Here is a 26,631-nt window from a genome sequence, read left to right as displayed (position 1 = left end):
TTTTTAGTCTTATTTATGACCTTACTCTTCAACGGAACTTGGACATAATTTCTTGTATTTCTATGTTAGTGCCCAAACAAAAATATGAAAAATAAGCCATGTCCTCCCATACTTCATTTTTGTTAAACTAATCCTGTCTCTTGTAGCTATTTTTTGCTTAGATTTTTAGAAATAGATCTTAATGGACCACCTAACTAATTCAGCTGGAAATCATGAAATAGTTCATGACCTTATGAAACAAACATATTAGCTTTCCTACTGCCAGTTGAACTCCTTAATCAAAGGGTCGAGAAAATTCTCTCCAGAGACCCCTGTCTTGTTGCTTTTCTGTTAATGAAAAGATTCCCAGAAGATTGAAAAGTCTTCTGCATCTTCCTGCTTTCTCCTGATTAGCTCATAAGATGGATTTTTCATTCTTTCTTCCTAACTACTGCAAGTCTTATACTATTTTGTACTTTCCTTTCTTGATAATATTTAATACATCAGATATATAAAAATAAATACCTCAATTTCTTGGTATGCCAAAGTTACTGGTGACTCTGAAGTGTGTTTCTTCAGGAAACATGAACCTGCAGTGCAGCAGTGTTCCAGAGACAAGTTTTAGAGTGTCCTGGGTACCCTGGTCACCTCTGGATTCTAAAGATAGTTTTGTATTTTATATTTCACGGGTAAGTCCCAGTGCTCGGTGCCTCAGGAATCATTGGTGCCACTGTGCAAATCAAGCAGCTGATACCTTTTGAAACTACCTAAAAACAGAGGCAGATAAAATTAAGGGAATAAAACCAGTTCTATTTATTGAAGGGCCTTCAGGTAATTTTAGGGCAGACAAAGCCCCCCAGGGGCTACACCCAAAAATGGACCATGGGTCACAGGTTTGCACACTTTTATAAGTTTGGTCCATTTGCATATTGGGGGGCAATCTTCCAATTCCAGCTTCAGGTAATGAAGCCATGTACCCCAAGTTTGCTGCCCCAACTCACTTTTGTTTCCATCTCTGGGGGCCTGAGGCAGTGAGGTGTCCTTGCTTGCCAGGCCTGGAGAGGAATTGTTGTGTCTGCCCAAAATGGGAAAGCAGCAGCTCACACTCCATATAGAGTTTATGGAGTTTAGAGTTATATGCTAATGAGCTCTAGGATTACAAATATATGAAAAATAGAAAAACTACAATGCTGAGGCATCCCAAAAGAGAGCAGAGTGTGTGCAGTGCTTTGGCAGGGCTGGCTGGGGCCTGGCCAAGCCCCATTGTGTCCCCGTGCAGTGTCTGAGCTCCTGGGGACCACCAGCATTAAATGCCCTCTGTCTCTCCAGCCATGGCATCTGCTCTCCCTGGTATTAGTACCTGGCACGGGGCACAGTTGGCACAGCTTTTACTTTCTCTATGGTTTTCAGTTGCAGGAAGGCTGCAGAAGCAATTTTTGGCCTTTTTTTTTGGCTAGTATTTATTTGAATAGTCCCTCTCCTCAGGCAGTGTAAACCAGAAATATCAACCAGCAATATCTCTACACAGCCACATTTTACTTGTACATGAGCTGTGTCCACAGTTGCATTTTGGATTTTCTGGCCACAGTCCTTTTGCTTGCTCCTGGATATTTGTGTGTGTATGCCTTACACATGTTGTCATTTAAATGTTGTTCTCACCCTTACCTTGGCACAGGTTCCAGTTAAGAGGATTTTTTGCTCCATAAAGGCCCAGAGCATTTGGAGGGCCACGATAAAGGATGTGCTGCCTCAGGCACTCCAGCCAGCCCATACAGCAGGCATGAATGTGCAGAGATTCTCCCACAAGCCTGGTTTAGTTCTGGAAACTACACTGTTGACACTAAATAGTTCATTCCAAAGGTCCTTTTGATAAGAGTAGTTGAGGAAGTCCAAGGAGCAGTGATTCCCTTTTGTTCTGTCCAGCAGTCTGTGGGAAGAGATTCCCTGAAAGTTGTAATCCTAGAGATTGCAATATGGGCATTATTTTCATTTATCAACTACCCCTGTGCTGTCATGTGTAGTACAGTGATTCTCAGCTCTGAAAAACTGCTTAACGTGTGGCAAAATAAAGACTGTGGAACCCCAGGAAAAACATGGTAAGGGTTTTGCACCATCTCCCAGTGGCAGTGGCATTTTTGGGTGCCAGAGTGTGACACGTGTCATCCCCAGGATCAGTGTCACCCCTCAGCTCACCCCAGAATCAGACATCAGATGGTCCCTGGAGCTCCACCCTTCACTGGGTGCTTGGGTACCAACCCTGTCAGCTTTGAGAAATGTGCAGTTATAGCTGAATAAACCACTGTGTGTTGAAAATTGCAACAAAGAGTGTGCAGGCCTCTGGTGCTGGAGGTTCTGCTCACTCAAAGGAACCACAGGTGTCTACTCCAAAGAGTCCAAACTGAGGGCAGTCCATTTTGTAGAGCCAGCATTCATCCTGTCTAGGGCCAAATAAGTCTTGGATTGCTGGGCCAGCATACTTGTAAAGGCTATGTTTTTATAACAGTGCTAAAATTTGTAAAAAATCCAACCTCACCCCACAGCAAGACACTCACTTGCAAAGCCACCAGGGGTTTATCTCATCCCCTGAGCCATGGTTCATTGCTAAGAAAATACTGCTCAAGCTGTTTCTTTTTACCAGAAAACTTTATTTTATGAGGAAATATGTTGTCTTCTGAGCTGATGGTGCATCTTTGCAACAGTACACAAGGGTGTAGCCTGGAAAAACAACACTGGATGCTTCTTTTGTGTGGCAGAAACTTTGTTCGTTAGACTAATTAGATCAGTCCTAATTTAAGCAGAGTAGACTGTTCCCATGGGTCTGCCTTGAAAGAAAGTGATGGTTCCAGAGTTGTCATTCAGAGCTGCTTTGCAAGTGCTTTGTGCTGGAATCCATCCTGGGAATTCTGTGCTGCTTGCTGTAGCTGTGACTTCTGTCAGCACTGTCCCTGTAAGTGACTGATCAGATAAATCAGGTAACTCTGGCTCTTGAGCCTCCAGATAACTTCAGATGGTTACAGTTGTGTGACCAGCTGGTTACCTACAGATACACAACTGCTTGTGGCTTTCCCCTCATGGATTGTGAGAAGTGTTTTTTATAAATCACTTGTCCTTGGAAAGCCAGTGAAGGGCACAGATGATGGTGTTGAAGCACAGCTGTGGTTCTTTCATCACTTGGTGCAAATCCTGTTAAAACTGTGGATTGATATTATTAAGTTACAGCTGACAGGTTTGAACTTGGCAATAAGAATTTTTTGAATCATCCTTAGGAGTTCTGTTTTGATGAGAGGGAAATAAGAGCGATAGCCACGGCTCTGTCCACATCCAGCCATTCTCCTCAGGGCTTTCCCTGCTCTTCTGGATCATCTCACCATGCTGCTGCTGGGTGTCCATCAGCCTGCTACTACTGCACAAACACTCCCAGAGAACTCCTTGCTTTATTTATCTGTCAGCAGAAGCCCAGCAGTGTCACAAAAGGTTAATTCCACATCTGGGCTCCAGCTTTCTGCAGCCACCTGACTTGGTTTTACTTGAGACTGCTCACTTGAAAAAAAAGTAATTTTACCCCATAATTACAGTGTATAAGATAATGTACAACTGTACTGAAATCGAGTATACAGAAATAATAAAGGGCTAAATTTAATTACCAGCTCATTCATTGTGTTCACAAAAAAGTTTGAAGGTGAAATATGAACAGTCGAAGTCAAGCCAGCAAACTGTAACTGATTCTGTGAAGTGTAACAACTTAATTATTTTCTAGAAACTCTTCCATGTAGTGTTTTCTTTAAAAAGGGCAGTTTTGCTTTGGGGCAGCAGAGTGTAAAGCTGTCTCTAGTCTGGTTTTGGCCAATAGTTTTGCAGGTAGTTGTAACTTGCTAAGCATTGCTGGTTTGGAAATGATGAAGAAATTATGAAGCCAAGGCCATTAAGTCTGAAGAATACGTGCACTCTGGTTTCCTCTTCCAGCAGTTGGGATACATTCCCCAGCACAGCCTACAGGAACCGTTATTTGTGATTTCATGGCAAACTGACCAGAGCAGAACAAATTGTGTTTATTGCTGGCCCATTCTGCTGTTATTAAGGCATCTCCTGGGCTTGTGCATCCACTGCCTGTTTTTCCTTTGCCTCACCAGCCTCTGAAGCAGTCAGCCTCCTTTAAACCTGGTGTTATTTCTATTTTTGATAGAATAAAATAATAATAATAATATCAGAATAACCCAAAGTTAGTGTATATCAGGGGCACAAAAATGAGCTGCATTTTCACCCCCCTTTTCCCTGTATAAGAATGTATAATAAACTGCTTAAATTTATAAAAAAGTAGAAGAAGAAATAGTAAAAGAAGGAAGTGTCCTGTAGGAATGTGTTAAGGAGCAAAGGGTGTGGGTTTGCTGGCTGGGGCAGCAGTCTGAGGGGGGTGGTTATTTCCTATAAAATTGCCAAGCTGTGCCAAGGCTGCAGAATAGATTTGTGCATGTAAAAGAAGCAAGACTAATCTTCATCCCAAGACAGAAGTTTTCAGATGGTCTTTCAACTGTGTGTTTGCTGTTGCTGCTCTTGGAAGTCAATCTTCCAGCAGAACATTTGGAAATGGCTTTTCCCAAGTGCCATGGCTTTGCCCACATTCCCAAATTCCAGCAGAGATCAGCTGCTCTGACACTCACACAGCATGAGGCAAACCCCTGTGGCAAACCCCTGTCCCAGCTCCCAGCACTGGAGGAAAGGCCAGGAAGGGAAATGTTCTTATGCTCCCAAAGTTTCACTTCTAGAACTTTTTAAAGCCCTGACAACTTCTCATACGTTTTTAAAAGTTAAAACCAGTATTGAATAACATTTGGAATCAAGCAGTAGCTGAAAGGAGGTACCAGCAGCCTGTAAATAATTCTGCTCATTGATTTCTGGTTAATGAGCAGTGTCCATAGCTGTTAGGTGTGAAGAGGAGGCACAGACTTCTCTCCAGCTTGGGCAGAAGTTTCTATCAGCAGCTCCACAGCAGGGTATTCATCTGATGTTGTCAATGTAGACAAGAGGAGACTGTTAAATAAAGACCTCACCCCAATGCTCAGTAATGGAAAGCTGCTTTTTTTCCCATCTGGTCTATATTGTGAAGGACTGATGAACTCCAAAGACTGTCAAGGTGAGTAAATTCAAACTTCTTTTTCCCCCCTCTTGCCAAAACTGACTTTGTTTGCTTACTTCTGAAACTGTTTTGGCCCTGCCTTGTTCAAAGCAGCTTCAGGAGGTGAGTAGGCAGCAAGAGGTGCTTCTGTTCAGCCCAGATTCTGAGCACTTCCAGGGTGTTCTCTGGCCCAAAATGGTTTTGGAGCAAGGTTGCTGTGTTTCCTGCAAGTGCTGGTGATGTGGCAGCCAGCATCTGGTAGACATCATTCTCTCATTAGGCATGTTTATTAACATGTGTTTATTAACATGTGTTTATTAACATGTAATTTCTCATGAGCTTCATCAAGAACAAGTGTGTTTATGTGTAGGGAGACTGCCATTCTAAAACCAGCAGGGCACATGGGAAAGTAGAATATCAATAAAGACCTTTGGTCCTGTGTTCTGCAGGAGGATAAATAAGGAAGATAAATAGGAAACTTTGAAGGCTTGGAAATTTTGCTCCTAGCAAAATGTCACAGAATTGAAATTAAGCTGAAAGCTACACAAAGTTGTTTACAAAAGCAGTTGAATGAATGAATGAATTTTGAGTTCTGTCTTTGCAAACATGACACAATTTCCTTTGCACTTACATCTTTTTTTAAAGCAATCTGAAAAAAACCCAAACCCAACCTCTTGTTCATCTCATTTAATGATGGTTTTTAAGCACTCTTTGTTCGTATTCTTCTAAACTCGTTTAGAAATCATCATACACCCAGAGGCAGAGCGATGAATTTTATTATTTGTGTGCCATGTAGATGTGTGTCTGGGTGTGATTTTTCTGCTTTGTACATTGTTCTCTCTGTAGCACATTGCAAACAGCTTGTACTTAAATTCTACTGCTGCAAAATATTAATATGTTGTTCTTTATTTTGGCAAGCTGTAAAGATGCAGAAATCTTAATGGATGTGAAAGCATGAAAAGGAAGCCATTGTTCAACCAAGGGTAGCTTTCATTCATTCTGGAAGTCTGTAATAAATGCAAGATGTTGAAAGGAAAGGAGCCAAATATTAGTGTGGTCCTGAGAGACCAAACAAATAATGGAGCTACTTAAATTTGTCATTCTTCTTTCGTCATTACAGTCAAAATCTAAAATGTACACAGATGTTATTTCTGTATAGAGTCTGTATAGATAGGTTTGGGTTTTGAGCATTGTCAAATCTTTTCATAGTGTTTATAATGTAAAAGTTTCCTTTTTTTCTTTTTTTAAATGGAAGTCCAGCAGGCAGTGAGTTACTGCAGAGTGCAGGAATCACAGATTCCTTGGAGAGCTGCTGCTTTAGCAGGGTGGCCTTAGCTGGGCAGTTCTGTGGGCAAGGTGCCAGCTTGGAGTGGCACACAGAGGTCTGGTGGCAGTGGCTTCCCTTTCACACAGGCCTGGTTTGCAGGGAGTGTGAGGACTCTGGGTTCAGGCGTTAATATCTAAGCCTCAGCTACTCTGGGGCAGAAATAATCCTCTGTGGGCAGAGGTGTCTGGTGTTTAGGTTGCCTTTGTTTTGGTGAAATTGTTTCCATGCTAATATTTCTGTGCTAGATCTCTGGAGAGAAAAGAATGTAGGTTTGGGGTAAATCATAAGCTAGGAAGGTGGACATTGCTTAACCTTGCCTAATGCTCTCCATCTGAGCCTCACAGCTGCTTACAGAATAAGGATCTCAATAGTTTGTGGAAGTCTTGCAGGAGTGAGGAAAGCAAAAGAACCTGCTCTAAGCATGGCTATCATATGTCAGTCCAGATTTTCTTGGAAAGCTCCTATCTGTGTGTGTTCCTGAGACCACACCTGCTGCCTTCCATGCTCTGTAAGGAATCCAGGGCTCATGAGATGAGGGCAGCCCTGAATGCAGGCTCTGACACCAGCTCTGAGCACTTCACTGGATCCTCTGCTCACATCTTTCCTTGAGCTTGTGTTGCTGTTTGTCTCAGAGCCTGACAAAAAATAAACACACCCAGGAAGATTTTTGTGGCAGAAGGAGTGGCAAATAGATGTGTGGCACTTCTGCATCTTTGGTTCTTGTCTGGAGGATGAGGGTGCAGGAGGAGAGGTGGACACAAACTTGGAGAGCTGTTGCACTTGATTAGACTACCACAGAGGTGACAGCAGTTAAAAACTCAAGCAGCTATTCCTGCTGAAAGGAAGTCATGCAAGTTGGTGAATGTGGTGTTTATGTGACATGAGAAACTTAACACCTACCTGGTTTTCCCCAGATAGATCCCCAGGTGGTGGGCAAATGGAGTAGGTATTTGGAGAATGCTGGTACACCAGCACTGAGCACGTTGACACATTCCTCCTGCATTTGTTTCTCCCTGTAGCACTATTCTTCAGCAGAAACACTTCCATCCTTGCAGCATTTTGTGACCTGCAGTGGATTTAAACCAGCATTAAATCCCACTGAAGAAGTCAGTGGTGTTACAGTGCAGAAGCTGGTGCGAGATAAGTCAGGAATTTTTGTGCTTCTCATTGCAGGAGAAATTTGAGGTGTAGCTGCTGGCTGAGGAGAAGGGAAGTGTGCTCTGTGTCAGGGTGGGTGTGTTTTCTGTCTTGCTCCAAAACAAGCTGTGCCATGCTTGGGATCAACAAGCACTAGTGCTGTGCCTGCACAGCAATGTTTGTCCATCTGTGTGTGAATCAAGGGTTTAAAGAAACTGAAAGAGTTAAAGAATTTAGCTAGATTTAGTAGGGGGGATAGAAACAATTAAGAGTAAAGCAAGAAGAGTAGAAAAAATAAGGGATAGTAAATTATTAGCAGATAAAGTAGTTAAGGCTAGGGTTATATATCACCTGCCTGTCTTTATGTGTTTAAAAAAGCAGGATGGGATGAAGATTTAATTGTAAAGAGGACCGTGGCTGCACCTGGGCCCCGAAACTTGGGCTAGAGCCAAGGGGTCCAAAGCCTGCCAACAAGGCAAAAGGAAAGGATCACTCTGACCTCAGCAGACCACCACTCCAGAACCTATTGACCCATTCCAGAACCCACTGTCCATTCCAGAACCCACTGACCCATTCCAGAACCCACTGTCCCATTCCAGAACCTATCGACCCATTCCAGAACCCACTGACCCATTCCAGAACCCACTGACCCATTCCAGAACCCACTGTCCCATTCCAGAACCTATCGACCCATTCCAGAACCCACTGACCCATTCCAGAACCCACTGTCCATTCCAGAAACTATCGACCCATTCCAGAACCCACTGTCCCATTCCAGAACCCACTGTCCCATTCCAGAACCCACTGTCCATTCCAGAACCCACTGTCCCATTCCAGAACCCACTGTCCATTCCAGAACCCACTGTCCCATTCCAGAACCCATCCACCCATTCCAAAACCCACTGTCCATTCCAGAACCCATCCACCCATTCCAGAACCCACTGACCCATTCCAGAACCCACTGACCCATTCCAGAACCCATCCACCCATTCCAGAACCCACTGTCCATTCCAGAACCCACTGTCCATTCCAGAACCCACCCACCCATTCCAGAACCCACCCACCCATTCCAGAACCCACTGACCCATTCTAGAACCCACTGTCCATTCCAGAACCCACTGTCCATTCCAGAACCCACCCACCCATTCCAGAACCCACTGACCCATTCCAGAACCCACTGTCCATTCCAGAACCCACTGTCCATTCCAGAACCCACCCACCCATTCCAGAACCCACTGACCCATTCCAGAACCCACTGTCCATTCCAGAACCCACTGTCCCATTCCAGAACCCACTGTCCATTCCAGAACCCACCCACCCATTCCAGAACCCACTGTCCATTCCAGAACCCACCCACCCATTCCAGAACCCACCCACCCATTTCAAACCCACCACCCCAGTTCAATCAGGATATTGTGCAGGCATAAAAGGAACTTTGGATTCATTTAAATACATTTTAATACAAAGCAGGGATAGGTGGGGTTAGGTAATGAATATGTATTAGGCATTTTGGGTGATTATATGGGTATGTAAGAATTTTTAGATAAATAGAGAGCTGCTGCCTATGATGTTTTGCCCATGCCTTTGGGAAATTACTCCCCTTGTGCCCAGTGCTGTCAATAAACATACCCCTTTCTGACTTTAACTAGTTGGGGAGTTCTGTTCTACACTTCATGTGTCTGTGTGTCCTGGTTCAGGGCAAATTTTGGACAGAACCCCCAAAGGGGTCCCTCCAGAAAAGAAGATTCAATTGGCCTCTCCCCCCACCGGTTTGGGAGAAAATACCTCCTTGGAGAAAAGTGGGGAACCTATTTATTAAACAATAAAACTTAAACAATATCAAACAATAAAACCCCTTGTTGCTCCAAAAGAGATGACAAACTGAGGAAGTCCCTCCCCAGGTTGCAGCTCAGCTCACTCAGTCTCTGATCAGTCCCTCAGTGCTGGAAATGTCACAGGCCAGGCCCAGCCCGGTGGCCACAGGTGGAGCTGCCTGTGCTCTGCTGGGTGTTCAGTCCAGAGCAGGTTTGAACAGCTTCAAAGAAAAGGGAAAAAAACCACAGTCCAGGGAACTTCTTTGCCTCAGCTAGCTACAACTAACTAAAGCAAAGGAGAGCTCTGTCCCACTATCTGTCCATCCGCAGACAGCACAGTCCAGGAGCAGGAATGTGGAGGAGTGAGTGCAGAAAACAAACTGCTGCTTCTTCTCTCCCGGTTTCGCTCTCTGGAACAAGTCCTTGTGAAAAATGCCAATCATTTGTTTTTAAAATTTTAAAAGTTTGATAGTAATAAAATGGTTATAAAAAGAGTAATACAATTAGAGTAATAATAATTTGGACAATATGAATTAGGACAATAGAAACAAAGAGTTATGGATGTCTGGGTACCTTTTCCTGGGCAGCACAAGCCCGAAAAAGGACACCCATTAACAGAGGATTAACCCTTAAAAACAATAACCTGTTGCATGTTCATCCATCTCATACAGGATGCATAAATTCCATTCCAACACAGGATTCTGTCTGTTCAGTGTCAGCTTCTTCCTCTGAATCCTGGCGGTGCCGTCAAGATAGGAAGAAGTTCGTTTCTTCTGATAAGAGGGCCATAAATTCTCTTTCTCTGAAAGATTCAGGTGTCCTGTGGCTGCTGTCTCGCTGCAAGTCCTTTCTTTAAAAAAAGTATCCTACATAGCATAGTTTCTATTTTAACATTTTTTATAACCTAAAACTATATTTAGCACACTACTTAAGAGAATTAATACTGCATTACTTTCTAACACAACACATATAATATTCCTTTTAATATTTGCGAAAAGCCAATCATAAAATACCCATTTTTAACATCCTAAAGGTGCAAAACTTCTTATTCAGCATAAACAGAAGGGACAATTGGGGATAAAAGCATCACATAGCCAAGGCAGGACAGAGTGTCAGACTGAGCATCATCCAGTTTGGGTGCATTGAGGGCTGGCAGCAGCTGGAGCCCAGCACAGGGGATGCTGCGTGGCCCTGCAGGGTCAGTGCTGCCATGGGAGCAGCAAACCCAGCGTGGATCTTGTCAGGGCTGGGCTTGTCCCCATAGCTCATCCATGACCCCAGCAGGACAGATGGGAACTTCCAGGGGTGAGCTGTGTTTGAGCAGCTGTGCTGGAGTGTCCAGGTTCATCAGTGCTGGAGTCAAGTGACTTTTGACAAGACCTGTGCCACAAACCATTGACAAACAGTCAGCAAATTTTTCATGCCTTGGGGGAATACCCTCCATTGATATCTTTCATTGGGGTTCAGCATGAATTGTGGAAGGCAGAGTAAAAGCAAATTTTTCTTGGTCTTGCTCAGCCAATGAAATAGGGAAGAAACAATCTTTCAAATCAATGACAACTATTTGCCATTCCTGTGGAATCATCATGGGTGTAGGAAGGCCTGCTTGTAAAGCTCCCATTGTTGCCATTACAGCATTTATCTGCTGTAAATCATGTAAAAGTCTCCATTTTCCCGATTTCTTTTTTGTTACAAAAACAAGGGTATTCCAGGGGCTCAATGATTCTTCAATGTGTCCCACTTGCAATTGTTCTGTGACTAATTCTTGCAGGGCAGTAAGGTGCAAGCGTATCTGCATTAATTACACGTATTAATTGCATTACCTCTGAGGAATTAATACCAAACTGAGCCCCTTTCTGTTGGAGATCTTGCACAACCTTCCAGGCAAAGAGGTGATGACCATCATCCGTGAGCACACGGTTTGAACAAAATTCTCCCCATGGAAGGTGATGCTGCCAGACTTTCATTAAGTGGTTGCCAGTGTGGGCGTTCAAAATTCAAAACTAATTGTCATTCCACTTTTCCTGTAGTCTTAAATCAAAAAGGGATTTTTCAGCAGCATGGGAAGAAACCTTGCTCTCCACCTTCCTATTTGTTTTCATACAAGTGAAAGACAAAAAGCTTCTGAATTTGATATTTTCATCAAGTGTTGGATTATTTCAGTTAAGGCTTATTGCTGTTCAAAATTGATATATTTGCAATATATTCCATGCTGCTGGGTAGGGTTGTGTTGAAGCCAAAGGCTTTCACTGTTGATCATCAACAGTGAAAGATGATCAAATAATTCTCCCAGTGTATCTTTAGGCATAGAATTCAGCTTTTTGTGATTTCATAACTGTCTGAAGTTCGCTGTATTTGGCAGCATAGATGAGAAGCTGGTCTTGCAGATTGTGGTGAACCTTCCTTGGAGTTTAGAAACTTTGTACAAAGTACCACACAAAGAGCACTAAAAAGCAGATAATTAATCACCTCAGCAGCTCCTGCCCTATACAGCCACAACTCAAGCTGTCCATTCTTGCCAAATTTGACTGCATGAAGCCCCTTTAAATAATTTCTGGTTTGAAGGCCTAAGAACAGTAATTTGATTGTCTCAAACACCTCTTAATGCCTTAAAAATGGAAAAGGACCTGCATATTTCCTTCTGAAATGTAATTGCCCTCAGGCACAAGCCACGTTTCATGTCTGACTAGTGGTCATAAGGAAGCAATGATGGGAGGAAGCAAACAGGGGTTTGCAGCATATCTATAATCCCAAGCAGTATTTTTGTGCCATGTTTTTGGTGTGAGGGCTCTTCTTGCAGGAGGAATGAAGCTATTTGTTATCACAATTTTTCCCTTAGGCCATGAAAAATAAATGTCATTATTGTATATCATAATTTCACGCTTGTCTCAGAATAATGCAGAATTTTATTTAATAGAATGCAGAATTTTCACAGTTAAGAGGTTTGAAAATAAAATACTACATAGTTTCTAGCCTGCAACTTAGCATCCCAGGAATCTGCTGAAATCTCTTTTTTTGGGATGTATGCTGCCAGTGGATGGTTTGCCTGTATGTTTCACTGAGGCTTTTATTTTCTTGGGAAAATAATGACACTAGCACATTGATAAATGAATTTTATTTAGTTTTCAGGTAAGGAGAGTGATGCCTGCAGTTGTGCCTTTATGGATATGGAAGATAAAGGAAGAGTGTGAGATTGGTGGCATTGTAGACAGCAGTCCCTGCTCCCATAATTTAATAATAAGCTGAATATCTGTAAGGGACCATGCATAGGGAAGAAACTTAAACACCTGTTTTTATGTTTTGTAATATTTCTACTGAGTTTTTAGTGTGATAACAATGTTTTGGTTTCCTTTAGAAATGAACATATAGAGGTGATGTAAAAACCCCTTTTACCAGTGTGCTGTTGTGACCGTGTTCACAGGGGTCCGAGGGTGAGGGAAGAGACGAGGATCTGACTCCATGCTTCAGAAGGCTTGATTTATTATTTTATGATATATATTATATTAAAACTATACTAAAAGAAGAAAGGATTTCATCAGAAGGCTGGCTAAGAATAGAAAAAGAAAGAATGATAACAAAAGCTTGTGTCTAGGACAGAGAGTCTGAGCCAGCTGACTGTGATTGGCCATTAATTAGAAACAACCCCATGAGCCCAATCCCAGATGCACCTGTTGCATTCCACAGCAGCAGATAACCATTGGTTACATTTTGTTCCTGAGGCCTCTCAGCTTCTCAGGAGGAAAAATCCTAAGGAAAGGATTTTCCATAAAAGAGATCTGTGACATGCAATAGCACACAACAAACCACAGTTTAGGTTGTGTCAAGATTCCTATCCTGGATCCAATTTTCAGAATTGTTGTCAGCTCTGCTTCAGTCTGAAACTTGGCAAGGTGTTTCCCTGCCAAGTGTACTGTCATCTTTTTCAACTGGAGTATATCTGCTTCCTTAATTTCTAGGATTTTATAAGCCCTTCCAAACTATTAGCTGCTGTAATCCCAGTGCGAGTGCTGAAGGGATTTTTTGCAGCATGTGTGTGCACAATGCTGCTGATGGCTGTGCAGTGAGATGTGCTGTTATCAGTGCAGTGAAAGCACACTGTGCTAAAAGGGATTGCAATGCAATCATAGCAGGAGTCAGCTGCCAGGAGCTGTCCCAGGGACGGCGCAGTGTGCAGGCTTTGCTGCAGAACCTTGCCAGGCTGTGCTAATCTGCAGCTGTGTATTGTTTCTGCTCTTTGTGGGGCTGATCTCTGGGTGATTTGGGGCTGTGCTGCAGAGCAGGGAATCACACAGCCACGTTGCCATGAGAGGAGGAGAGGATTAGACCAAGCCCCATTATCTGGCCAGGCCTCAGTGGAGTGACAGATCTGCCTGGCCTGGAGCTGCTTGCCACCCAGAGGAGTGCAAGGATGATTTATGGCAGAGGCTTTTTGTTGGAGAGCTTCCAAAGAAAGCAGTGGGAATGGTGTGGATTACTGTCTTCTGTGTCATTAAAAATAATCTGGAAAACTGATCCCTTCCTTGCCCTGTTCATGAATTCTAGCACCCCAGTCAGTGGTTTGGGTATATAATACTTGCCATGTGCCCTTTGAAATGTGTTAACTGTGGAACTCCTTAAATATTATTTTTTCTTAGGCCACTCAGAAATGGTGTAATTAAAGGAGATAATGTTTTCCTGATTTGTTTATTTCACTTTGGTTTTGGGTCATAGTGGACACGATGTCAAGTCCTCCCCAACCACTGGCTGGTGTCCAGATGTGGCCAATGTTATGGGGAGAGAATTTATTCACACAGCAATATTCTTTTCCTTCATTTTGGAGTTGTACTTTGCAAGAAGTGCCTCTCAACCACTTACTCAAGAATTATGAAACAAAACCTTCAGCTTCTGTGTATATTCAGTTGCCTCACAATTGAGCTGAGGGATGCTTTGGAAGTGTACCCATCTGAACTGCCCATATGCAGTGTGAGTTCTAAAAACCACCTTACACAGCCCTGGACTGTGCTCCAGCCCTGGCCTGGAATCTGTGTGAGTCCTTGGTGGATCAGGGTCTGGCTAGTGAGAACAGAATCATCTTATTTTTAAGAAAACCAATTCTTAAGTGTTGCCTTCATTACACACAGGGTCCTTTTAATCACATTACTGCTGAAAGCTGTATTCGTATTATTGCATTGATATTTCAGATTCCATGTAACTATTGGTGTTCCTGTTCAGGACAGTGTTAGTCCTGTGACTGAGATTTCAGGTGCCTGCCATTAACCTCTAGTTCTTTCTCTCCCCTGCCCCCTTTTTAGAGGCCTTTGAGTCTTTGCTTCGCTTTGCTGAGAACCGCACGAGTTCCCTGTTTGAGACAGCGTACAGACCTATGGCAAAAGAAGCAGCAGAGCCCGTTAAGGAGCTTTTTACAGACATCTCTCTCTACATTCTGGGTGCAGAGACCACCGTGGAAAGTGCAGTTCTGCGGTTCTTTGACAGTCTCTTTCCTCTGGTCTACAGCCGGCTAATAAACCCAGGAATTACAGATCTGTCAGAGGACTACACGGAGTGTCTGCGGCTTACAAGGCAAGACATCAATCCCTTTGGACACTACTCTAAAAACATGGTTACAGAGCTGTCAAAATCCCTTTGGGCCAGCAGGATGCTGAGCCAGGCGCTGAGCCTGGGCATCGAGGTGATCAACAGCACGGAGCACGCGGCTCTGAGCAAGGAGTGCAGCCGGGCCCTGGTGAAGATGCAGTACTGCCCGCACTGCCAGGGGCTCACCCTCATCAGGCCCTGCGTGGGCTACTGCCTCAATGTCATGAGGGGCTGCCTGGCCAGCGTGGCAGAGCTGGATGCTCAGTGGAGGGAGTTCATCTCCACGCTGGAATATCTCACTAATGAAATGGCTGCCTCGCACGAGCTGGAAACGGCCCTGGCGGGGATCTGGAGCTCCATCAACGAGGCCATCCTGCATGCACAGCTCAATGGACCACAGCTCTCTGCCACAGTAAGTGCTCCCTTAGAATCTGTCATTGCCATTTATCAATTTCCTCCTTCTGTGGATAAACATTTAAACAAGTTGGTGTTGTCTTTGCAGCAGTTTTTAGACTTTAGCTAGATGTGTGTCTAATAGTCCATGCAGACTTTACAGAGAATTATGGTGGGGTTCAGTAGAGTCTGCTTTGAAATGAAAGGGTTGGGGGGATTTGTTTCTTTAGAAGGAACCCAGTAAAGCAGAGCTCTGCCTTGTCTGCACAGTTTTCTAAACAAAAATTGATACTGGATATCAATCAGGTGATCCTGGCATGTAATTGTAGCATGTGAGAACATCCCACAGGATTTGGTATAAGGGCCTAGAAAAGTGAGCTTTAAAATAAAGACAAAAGAATTGATTTTCACAATTTTGTTTTCTAAACAAAAATTGATACTGGATATCAATCAGGTGTTATCCTGGCATGTAATTGTAGCAAGTGGGACATCCCACAGGATTTGGTATAAGGGCCTAGAAAAGTGAGCTTTTAAATAAAGGCAAAAGAATAGACTTTCACAATTTTACAGTCCCCTTACTTTTGTGTTGACTGAGACATCAGGAAGGTAGTACAGGTAATGGGCACATCTATCATACAGAAGTTGGGAAAAGAGCATGAAAACATTCAGACTTACTTGGCAGCATTTACATAAGTAAAGGATAAAAAATGCACTTGAATTGGAAACAGCTTTGTGAGTGGTGTAGATTAAAGGGAAAGAACTAGGATGGTAGAACTGTCACATAAATAATAGCAGCATATGACTGGCAGGTGTTCTCTCAAGGTGTTGGAGATTAGGCTAGAAATTACTGAAATGAAGATGATGCAGCTGACTATGTCTGTATGAAGTTAACACAACTCTCAGTGGTAAAAATGTAGCAGTGTGGCCTTAAGTAGGGTATAAAGACTAATCTAAAAAAATGCAGGTAGATCTGCCTGTCTTTAAAGTAAAGAAACTCTTGGAGAGAGCACAGATGGAAATGCACAAATTTAAATATTTAATTTCTGTGTAGTACTTTGGTCACCACATCATGTAAGACAGAAGGTAGTCCAGAGATTCCACAGAAAGAAGCTGTGGCAGAGTCTATTGTAAACAAAGGAAGGTTTTTTTAATAGGAGAAAAATGCTTCTATGTTTGCAACCTTCCAGAATCTCTAATATTGCAGCTCCCCTCACTGTAGAACACCTGACAGAGCCATACCTAGAGTCAGTTATAACACATAAATTATAAAAAACCCCAACCACTTGCTGTAATCTGATAGAATTTCACTTTGTATTTTAGTTAAAACTCAGTTCGTGTTGCCTCAGTTTTCCTTTCCTTTTCATGAATGGCAAACTTGCTAGTTTATCTGACACTTAGAGATTAACATGGAAAACCTTTATGACATTTTTCCGGGTTCTTGGGTAGAATAGTGGGCACTGGAGCCTGCATGTGCTGCAGATCTGCATTGTGCTAAAGTTGGGTGGTGTCACAATGTTCCCCACGGAGAAGTGTTAAACTTAGAATATGTTGTGTCCAAAGTTCCTGCCTCTGCCCCTATTTTCACTCAGAAGTTGTTTTTAAATTAGTCTAAAAGGGAACCAGAAATCAAAGTACACCATTACTGTATATTGGTTTTATCTGACTATAGATGGACAACTAAAATCACTGTAGAGCTTCATTGCTGATTTCATGGACAGAATGCTAAAACACAACTCTGCCTTTATCAGCCTCATAATTAACATGCTCTTCCTTAGCTTCCTGGGGGTAAAATTCATGGTCCAGGTGAATATTGGATAATCATGGGTGAACTCAATGAGTGTATTGCTTTTAGGTGATTTGGAAGTAGCATTCTCTCTCAAGTCTCTTTCAGGCTCCAGACTCTCTTTAAAGATTATTCAAATAATTTTATTTGGGGCTTTCTTAGTTCCCTAGCAATACCTTTAAACATTTGCCTTCTTCCATTTGGAATAAGCTCAGAAAATGCTGTTGTGTTTGAAATTCCATTAATTCTTTTTTCCCTGAAGTTATCTGTGCTTTCTGTCACTGGCAGAACCTCCATGTGCAGAAGAAGGTGCTGTTGTGTGTTGTTCTAGGGGCTGCTCAGTAGGATGGCAAAGGATGTTTGAAGATAAGAGCTGTGCCTCAGTGTTTGTTACCCTCAATCCTTCCAGGTGCCTGCAGAGTAAGATGGTGTTTAGAAGACAGAGCATGTTTCACTATTTGAACAAGCATTCATCTGATACTGGTTTAAAATTTTCCTGATTAGTTACAGAGGAGAGGATAGCCATTATTTAGAAAATTGAGCCTAATTAGGCTTTATTTTCTCCTCTGAAGAAGCAGAAAGGAGTTCAGTGCTCAGGTTCAGGATTTCCTGCTGGAGATGGCTTCTGGGAATCCAGGCTGGGATTCTCAATTACACTGGGGCCATTTGATGTGCACCCAGTGTTTTACTGTTGGTTTTACTTACAGGATTCTTTGTTTTCCCCAGAAAAGTTACATTCTCTTTTTCTTTCCCAAGTATTTGGGGACCTTTTTTTGCTTGCTCACTGCACTCCCCAGCTTCTGCAAAAGTGGAAATGTTCAGCTTAGGTAGTTTCCATTACAAAGGCAGTAATTGGTTTCATTTGATTATAATGGAAAACTCATCCAGGAAAGCAGAGCACTCCTAGTAATCTTCATTTATCCCGAGGCAGCCTTAATTAATGTGCTTGCCCTTTTAGAAAACATTTTACATTTTTAATAGACAATATGGCTAAAAATTAGGGTTCTTTTTTTCTCTTGTTGCCTGCCTGGATGATAATGAATAATGGAAAGTTAGATTATGTTTTCTTTAAAATGGGAAAGGGCTGAAATAAACCAATAAAGCACTTAGGATACTTTGCTCAAATGAGGTGCAGTCAATTGATATTAAATCTAAAACTAAAAATCCTATTTGTATGAGGCGTGCATAACTTCAGGAAAGTGGCCTCTGCTGATCTTGTCCATTACAGCCAAGAGAATTGCCTGATTTGCTGGGATAGCAAGTGTGAGAGGTCACCTTTAAGATATTGGTAGTGTCTCCTCAGATTCCTGGGGATGTGCCATGCCATTTGTTCAATGATGCTGGCTTGCATCCAGCTTACTGAGCCTAATGCAGGCCAGCCCGGCTCTGCAGCACCAGCAATCAGCAGCATTGCTCTCATCTGCTCAATCTAATTGTCCTTCCCCTGCTAGGAGCCCTGGCTGCCTCGTGGTGCCAGCCACACACACCAGCTTGCCTTAGCCTTCCTTAGCATCTTCCTCTTTGTTCATTTCTTTTACTGCCTTTATGTTTAAAAGCTGGTCTCCTTTTTCGTGTGTTCAGTTTCTGTATTGCTGTACAAGCTCTGTACTTACACATCATTGCTGATGTTAATTTTGTTTTTGGTTCAGAGGGAAAGTAAACTGCTCTCAGCTGAAATAAAGAGAGGAGGAGGAGGAGGAGGAGGGGCAGTTCTGAAGTGCATGTGGTGCTGGCACTTGAGGCAGGTGGGGTAACAAACAGTGCCCACACCCCTGGAGCCGCATCCCACTGAGCTGTTCCCTGGCAGGGAGCTGCAGTCCCACTCCAGCACGTCGTGGATGGGGTGGCTGGTGGAAACAGAGTGAGGATTTCTGCTGGATCACAATGGCTGGAATCTGACCAGTCCCTCCAGCTCTCAGTGCTTCCCTTTGGGCCTCCAGTGAGGCTTGGCCATCCTGCCCCACAGTGGCACTGCTGCTTCTGCCAGGCACCCCTGATCTGTGGGATGGCTTTCCTGCTGGACCAGGGGGCACTCAGGAGTTGCTGCCCTGCCCAGGCACAGATTTCCTTTAGATTTCCTTTCATTTCCATTTCCATTCCCTTTCCTTCAGATTTCCTTTGCCAGTTCATGGCTCCAGAGGTTCCCCTTTCCTGTGTCTGGATCAGAATCCCTTTGCCTGTGGTGGGAATGCAAAGGGCTGGGAAATGCAAAGGGATGTGTGCTAGCAGAATATTTGGAATGTGGGAAGGCACATCTGGTACTTCTCTGTGTTCTTGCTGCAAGGAGTTCAAGTATTTATCTTGTTGCTAATGTTATAATGGCTGAGGAAGCATTAAATGAGGAGAATGTAAAAAGCCACAGACCTGCTGGTTTTAGGATGGATAACTGTTAGGCAAGAGCAAAGTCCAGCATATTGTGTTTTGTGATTTTAGGAGTAATAAAAGCAAAAGCTAATAAAAGGCTTGATAGGGATTATAAAACCAAGATATGATCAGAGATTAAGCACTAGGAGAAAGCAGAAAGATGTGCCTCAAGGCAGTTAATTTCTTGGAGACAAGCTCACCAATTAATGGGATAACAGTGATATAAAAAAGTGATAGAAGAATAAACTTTGGGAAGAGGAGCAGATTGAGGCAGGAAAAAATACAGAAAGCGATGTTTAAGATGCAAGATGCATGGAATTACAGGAGTGTCAGGAAGCACAGAAATAGTGATTGTGATCAAAACTGGATCAAAATCAGTGACAACCTTTCTATGACATCGAGGAGAAAGATGGATAATATTGAGAAAAGATCCATTAAATACCATTTGTATTTTAAAGAGTCTGGTTTCAGGTTGTAATGAAAGAGACTCTCGGATGCCTATTTTTGGCAGCTCATTTGAGTGTTGTTTCTTAAAAGTTCATGTGGTTTAGAAGAAATGCAAGAAAGGCATGAGAAGCTGAAAAAAGCTTCTAGCAAGGTCTGCTGTCCTTGCTGACAAAGAAAATCCAGACAAAGGAGTTGGGCTTTCCATGCCTGTCCAGCCACTTGTGCTGTGGCCCTTTGCAGCTGGGGGTGTCACTGGGACCTGGGAGGCAAATTACACAGAATTAAGAGCAAATTAGAGCCCAGGGGAGTGAAAAAAAAAAAAAAAAGACCAAACAGAAAATACATGTAGATAGATGGTTGTTCCTGGTGGCTGGTTGATCAATCTCCTCCCATCAGTGGGTTTAAATGTTGCATTTAACCAAAACAGATGATCCCTGCTGAGAAGCTGCATCTGGGACCTTTGCACCGAACAAGCAAACTGTATAGATTTCTTCTAGATTCAGTTTAAGGACAGAAGGGGGCATCTGCCACTGGAAAAACATACTTGGGGTATCCTGGAATGCCTGTGTTACTGCAGTGGCCTTGAGCCAGAACTTACAGGGGAAGGGGTCTTTGGGGAAAACAAATATAAAACCTTACTATAAATTTTCTGGTAAAAATTCAGCAGTGTCTGGAAGGCTTACAGAAAGTAACTCAGGTGTCTTAAATTATGAGGAATGCAGAAATAAAAAATAAAAGACCCAAGATCTGTTAAATGGTCACCTTTAGGGAAAGAAAAGCTTAGAGAAGAGAGTGCCAAATTTGCAGCAGCAGGAGGCTGATGCACAGTAACCTTACAAATTTGAAAAGGAAGTGGCAGTACTATGAACAAAATAACTTTGTGCTGAGTGAGTTCACAGCAACAAAGAGTTTCTGCCAGCCAGTAATGAACTACTTGATTAATGACATTGAATGGTATCATAAAACACTCCTGGAGGCTTTGGAGAACACTCAGGGCTGAACTCAGGTGCTTCCTTCCTGCAAGTTTTCCAATTCAAATGATCAACACCAGCTGTCAATAAGTATAAAAACTGTACTTAGCAGAGGTTAAAGCAGTATATTCAATTCCTTGTGGTTAGATTGCAGAAAACAACTATAAAAAAGGACAGGGAAAGTTATGTTATTTTAAATGACATTTTGCTTTTTCCAAGCACTTAGCAGGAAACCTCCTCTGAAAACAGAAACTGGAGGAGCCCTCAGCTGTGGTGAGGTTTCTGTTAAAGATCTCCAAGCAGCCCTGTCTGATTTAGCAGCACTTCTTGCAGTCCTTTCATATCTGGTTCTCATGAACCCAGGTTATGTGAATGTACATCAGGTTCAAATCCTTTGTGAATGCTGGGGCAGGAGGAGACCTTGTAGAAAGCAGGGGAATTGCCCTGAGGGCACACCTTGCAATGACCTTTTTCTGTGGGAAAGGGAAGAGGATGGCTTTCACCATGCTGTACACATGCAAAAATAAGTCTGCATTAAATTTTTGGTTTATTTCTCTTGGGCTTTATACTCATTAAGATACTGCTCTCATGTTATGGTCAGTCATGGGTGAATTTTTAAAAAGCAGCAGTGGAGCTATATCCCTGGAATCAACTGAATTTCATGGAGTGTAAGCATCTAATTCTTGCAGGCAGCTTTGTAAGTCTTGCCACGTGCAATTTGCTTGATTTAAAAGCATTTTGACACTTGAGTCCTGTAGAAGTATTTCTGGAAATAATAATCTAAATTGTTTAATGCATTTGCCTTATTTCCATCTGTTACAGAAGTCCTCTGCAGAATTAGAGCTCATGTAGCCTTGAACAGCTCCCTGGGGGGATACAAGGAGCTTTCTGGCCCCTGTTGGGTAATGACAGTTCTCTTCCATGCAGGTGTTTGATGCCACAGAGTAGCCTGATTTCCTGGTGGTAAGGATCCTCCCATCTGTAGCAATGGAACTGCTTGAAATTAAGTATTTATGTCAAAGTGGAGTAGGTTAAATTGAAATACATATTTCCAAAAGTCTGTTATCGAGTGGAGCAGGAATAAAGAAACACCATGTAATTACAATTGTGTTAGTTCTGAGAATATTTGCTGGGTGTTATCCAGCTGTCATTTGTTTGACTAAACATGTAGCTAAGAATTGGATTTGACAGCAATTGTGCAGCTTTCAGTTGCTTTTGCAGGAGTGATGATGCATTTGCATGGATGTGTCTCTCCCTTCACAAGGCCCAGCTTGCCTCCCCACTGGCTGCTGACTTGCTGATAGTGCTTAGCCACACTATTAATGACTCATTAGTCTGTAGTAAGATAAAAAGCTCTTTTCTGCCTGCTGGAGCAGTACTCAAGTTCCACTTTTCATTCCCTAAATCTTGGATTTTGTGTGAGTATGTAACCTAAAAGGCTCGTGTTAAACATGGATATCAGTGGAATTGATGGATGTAGCTTTTACCTGCTTTTGGTCTGAGACCAGCTTTATCTGTGATTCATCATTTGTGGTTAAGATTTTGGGACTATTTGTGTTTTTGTGACAATTTTTCCTGTTTACAATCAAGGTACACTTGTTTGACACGTGTGACAAAGTGTTTGTCGAAAATGTGTCAGGTATTTATTTGTGTGTGTTTGTGGGGTCCCAGAAATGCTGTTAGGTGAGTGCTTTCTGGAGATGTGTATGCATGCTGCTTCAAACCAGGTGAAATTGTGCATAATTTGGGTAGTTCTTCTCTAGTGCATGTGCTAATGAATGCTGTAGGGCCAGATGTAGAGAGTAAGGACAGCAGGTTTATGATGAGTAGAAAGAAATAGTACCCTGCTTTCAGAGCAAGAGGCCTAGTGCTGTAAAAATGAATTTTAAAAAATTAAAATTAAAAAAATTAAAAATTAAATTTAAAAAAATTCTAGTGCTGTAGAAATGAATTTAAAAAAAAATCACTTTTTATTAAGGATACTACCTGTATTTAGGTAAAATAATTCAGTGGTGGTAGTCCCTGAATTTTACATTTTATTACTTCCTTGTTGTTTTCGTTAGGCTTAAAAACAATGATACCTCATTGATGCTGCTTCTAAATACATCCTTAACAGTGCATGGCTGATGGAGCAATGTCCCTGAGCATTGCAGGGCAGCCCAGCCTGTCCCTCTGGGATGTTCAGTGCTGTCAACACAGCACAAGCACCCACAAGCACTTGTGCACACACTGACACTCACAGCCCCTTGCTTTTCATTAACTCCTTCAAAGCTGTGTCTTTTTAATGTGGGTGATCAGCTCAGCTCTGAAAGTGCAGCAGCAATTTTTATTCAATAAGAATGAGCTCATGAGTTCTGCTGTGGACTCGAGTTTAGATTTTCTCAGGGCTGTTTGCATGATATGGCCACTTTTTCTCAAAACAGCTGCTTTGCTTCACTTTGTTTTACAAAGCCAGGCTCTGGAATTTTTCAGCACCACCTTATGGGTTCCTAGAGAATTAGATGCTGGGAACTCTAGCAGCAAGTATAATTAAAAGTAAACCCCAGAGTCATCAGCTGTTTGAAACATGGTGAGAATGGTGCTGGTTTTCCCCCAAAGCTGAAAATGCTCAGTGATAGCTCCATGGAAATGTGTGTGTCCTGTTTGACTTTAGCTTGGTGCTGCAGCAGATGAGGATGTGCCCAGGGCAGGAGATGAGCTCCAGAACACAAGGCCTGTCAGAGCCATAATCATAAAGCTGCCAGGAGAGCAGAGCTGTAATTTCCCAGAGCCAGGGCTGTCACTGAGCACTCTCTATCTTCCCTGCAATGAGAGGCTGGTGTCAGCACTTCAGCATTATTAGAGCTGAAAGATGAAGGATGTAAATATGGTAAGAGTCCAGGATTCTGCTTGAAGCACAGCACTGAGCAAGGCAATCAATGGGTGGGATAATATTTATGGAAATGATGATACTCAGGATGACAGATGATGTGCTTAGTGTTTCAATGAGAGTTGTGTACACTTTATTCATTCTTTCTACTTCTTTCTTTTTTATTCTGTGCACTTACTGTGAGCCTCCCCAGATTATGGAAGTCATCTGCTGAAACTGAGTGTTATTTTCTATTATGAAATCAATTGAAACTACAAAAGAGAAATTAGATGTGCAGGTTCTTTTTACGAACCTGACTTTCTGTATTGTGGTTTGTTAAATATGATGGGGTTTGTAGCTGCAACGCTTTAGAATTTTGGCACTTCTGTTTGTTGTGGTTAATTTTTGGTCTTATAAATTAACAAGGCATGGAACAATGAAGTTGGAGTGTTGCTGGGTTGGGGTCCAGTCCCTGGTAAAAAATGCAGCTCGAGCATATTGGCAGCGAGGCTGCTTGTTATTCATTGTGAGGCGTCTGGCTATGGGAGTGTTAGATGTTTGACAGCATTGAATAGATTCCAGTCAGCCATACAAACTACCTCCACTGGAGTGGAAAGGACCATAAAATTGTTTTAGCAACAGCTAATTCTCCTGAGTCTTTTAAGGCTTTTTTCCCCTTATTTTTTCTTTAACCGTTTGGTTGCCAGCAGGGGATTTGCCAATTCAAACAATAAATTTTCCCAGATTAATTTAATTTTTAAGATAGTTCAGAAAGCTTTTCATTGATTTTGCATTTAGCATAGTTGAGATTTTGGGGGAAAAATGACCAAAAACCCCAAACACACACCGGCCATCTAAATTGTACCTTGAACAGTGTTACATTTTGTTGAATATAAAAACTGAACTATAAAGTAACTTCTAGCACTGCATTTTCTATCAATAACTTGCAGTCCTGTTTTTATCAACGAGGCATTTGGGGGCTAATCTGTTAACTTGTAGGTCTTTGTTTCATTCCCTGCTCACCTTTTAGGGGCTGCAGTGCCAAACAATCTTAGTGCTTCAAGTTCTTTTACAAACAGCTTGGGGCATTGTCTGTTCAATCTCCAGCTGAAGTTGTGTGATAATTCTTCTGTCTTTACTTTGAATTCCTTTCATTTTTATTTTTGATCCTAAGTAGGTTTTGGTGCAGCCTTAGAAAGGCCACATGTCTCTCTAGGCTTCAAGTTTTTAAAAGGAATGCAGGTCTTCTCTAAATGCAGGTACAAGAAGTCCAATAACTATCATTTATAATTCCATTTTCCCTTATATAAGCTGTGCCCACTTCTCTGGTTTATGCAGACATAGGTGGACTGGGGAAAAACTCAGTGAAGGCTTTGTATAGATGGACTAGAAGACTAAAATACAAGTGGAGCTGTGGACATTAGTGTGTGAAAGAGAATAAAAATGTGTTATTACCTGTCAATATTTGATATTACCAGTGCTGGCTGCCTCCTCTGGAGACACAGGGACAGCACCTTTGGGTTGTGCAAGGCAAGGTGGACAGTGAGGAGGTCCTCAGCTGTCACAGCTTCCCTGAAGGCACTTCCAGGAGCCTGGAGATCATGTTCAGTTTTTCCATTTGTCTTGAGTTCAGGGCTTCAGCCTGCTGGCACTAGATGGGCCATGAGATTGCAGTGAGAAGCCAGCTGGCTCTGTTGTCACCTTCTGCCCCAAAAGAGGCCGCCTCTTGTGAAGACCTCTGTCTTGTACACTGGGAAAAATGACATATTCATCCAGCTGAGCACCAGCTTTCCTTTTCCTCTCCTGTTTCCCAGTAAATCATTCAGTTAGGTTAGCATTAATTGGAAAAACTGAGGAAAAATGACCACAATACCAGCATTTGGTGTTACAGGAGAAATGCTGTAATGCTTCCCAGCTGTGCTAATGAACCTGGGGCACAGCTTGGAAACAGGAGCCTGGTGGCTCATGGGGTGTGTGCCCTTCTGTGCCAGATGAGCTGAAAGGCCCTGATGATTTTATTGTGTTTCTCTAGGCTTTATTAATTATAGTGAAGCTTTACTTTTTTTTTTTTAATTCTTCTAGTCCATCTATACAAAACCTTCACTGAGTTTTCCTCAGGTCCACCCATGTCTATATAAACCAGAGAAGTGGGCACAGTTTATAGGGCACAGGTTATATAAGGGGAAATGGAACTATAAATGGTAGCTACTGGACTTCTTGTACCTGCAGTTAGAGGAGAGCTGCTTTACCTTTTAAAAACTTGAAGCCTAGAGAGAGATGTGGCCTTTCTAAGGCTGCACAAATGTATTTTCTGTAGCAGACAGATGTTTTCTGCAGCCATTGGGCCAAGTGGAGCCAGTGTCTGCCCTGACCAGCTCAAAGGGACTCTGCTCACAGCAACATTTGCCATTTATATAGAAAGATACACACATTTTTTCTGTGACATCAAGCATGTGTTGGATTCTCTGTCACTAACTGGAGATAGTATAAAATATCTGATTTTCCAAGTCAGGACAGAGCCTGAACATTCTGACAGCTGTGTTACATCTGAGTTACTGGCAGTCACTGACACAACTTCCAAAGCTGATTTTTTACAATGCTGAGAGCCTCTGTTTCCTTACCTGAGGTGTATATTGGTGCCTCTGATCTCTGTTTCTTTGCAAACCTGCTCTGCTCTGCACTATCTCCTGTAGTTGTTTTCTGGGAGATCAAACAGTTTTAATCCTCTGGAATGAAATTGTGTTGCTTTTATTACAGACCCATAGCTCATGAGCTTGTGAGCCATGGCAACACCTGAATCCTCATTTTCCCAGAGGTGGGGGCCTCCATGTTGCAGAGCTCCCTAGAGGGCATTTACTACTGGAAATATTAATAAGGATTG

At 42.6% G+C, this 26,631-nt stretch overlaps 1 protein-coding gene across 2 annotated transcripts in view; it reads left to right on the top strand.

The window, feature by feature from the left end:
* LOC136560524 (glypican-5-like) overlaps window positions 1–26,631 on the top strand; it is a 378,454-nt gene that overhangs the window by 72,486 nt on the left and 279,337 nt on the right. For both annotated transcript variants that reach the window (XM_066556402.1, XM_066556401.1), the window contains exon 3: window positions 14,662–15,356. In XM_066556402.1, the coding sequence (XP_066412499.1) occupies window positions 14,662–15,356 (695 nt within the window). The remainder of the gene's footprint in view (window positions 1–14,661; window positions 15,357–26,631) is intronic.

Source organism: Molothrus aeneus, chromosome 10 (assembly GCF_037042795.1).
Source record: "Molothrus aeneus isolate 106 chromosome 10, BPBGC_Maene_1.0, whole genome shotgun sequence".
Classification (NCBI taxonomy): Eukaryota; Metazoa; Chordata; class Aves; order Passeriformes; family Icteridae; genus Molothrus; species Molothrus aeneus.
Note: the sequence above shows the minus strand (reverse complement) of the source record. Positions and strands in the feature narration are given on the sequence as shown.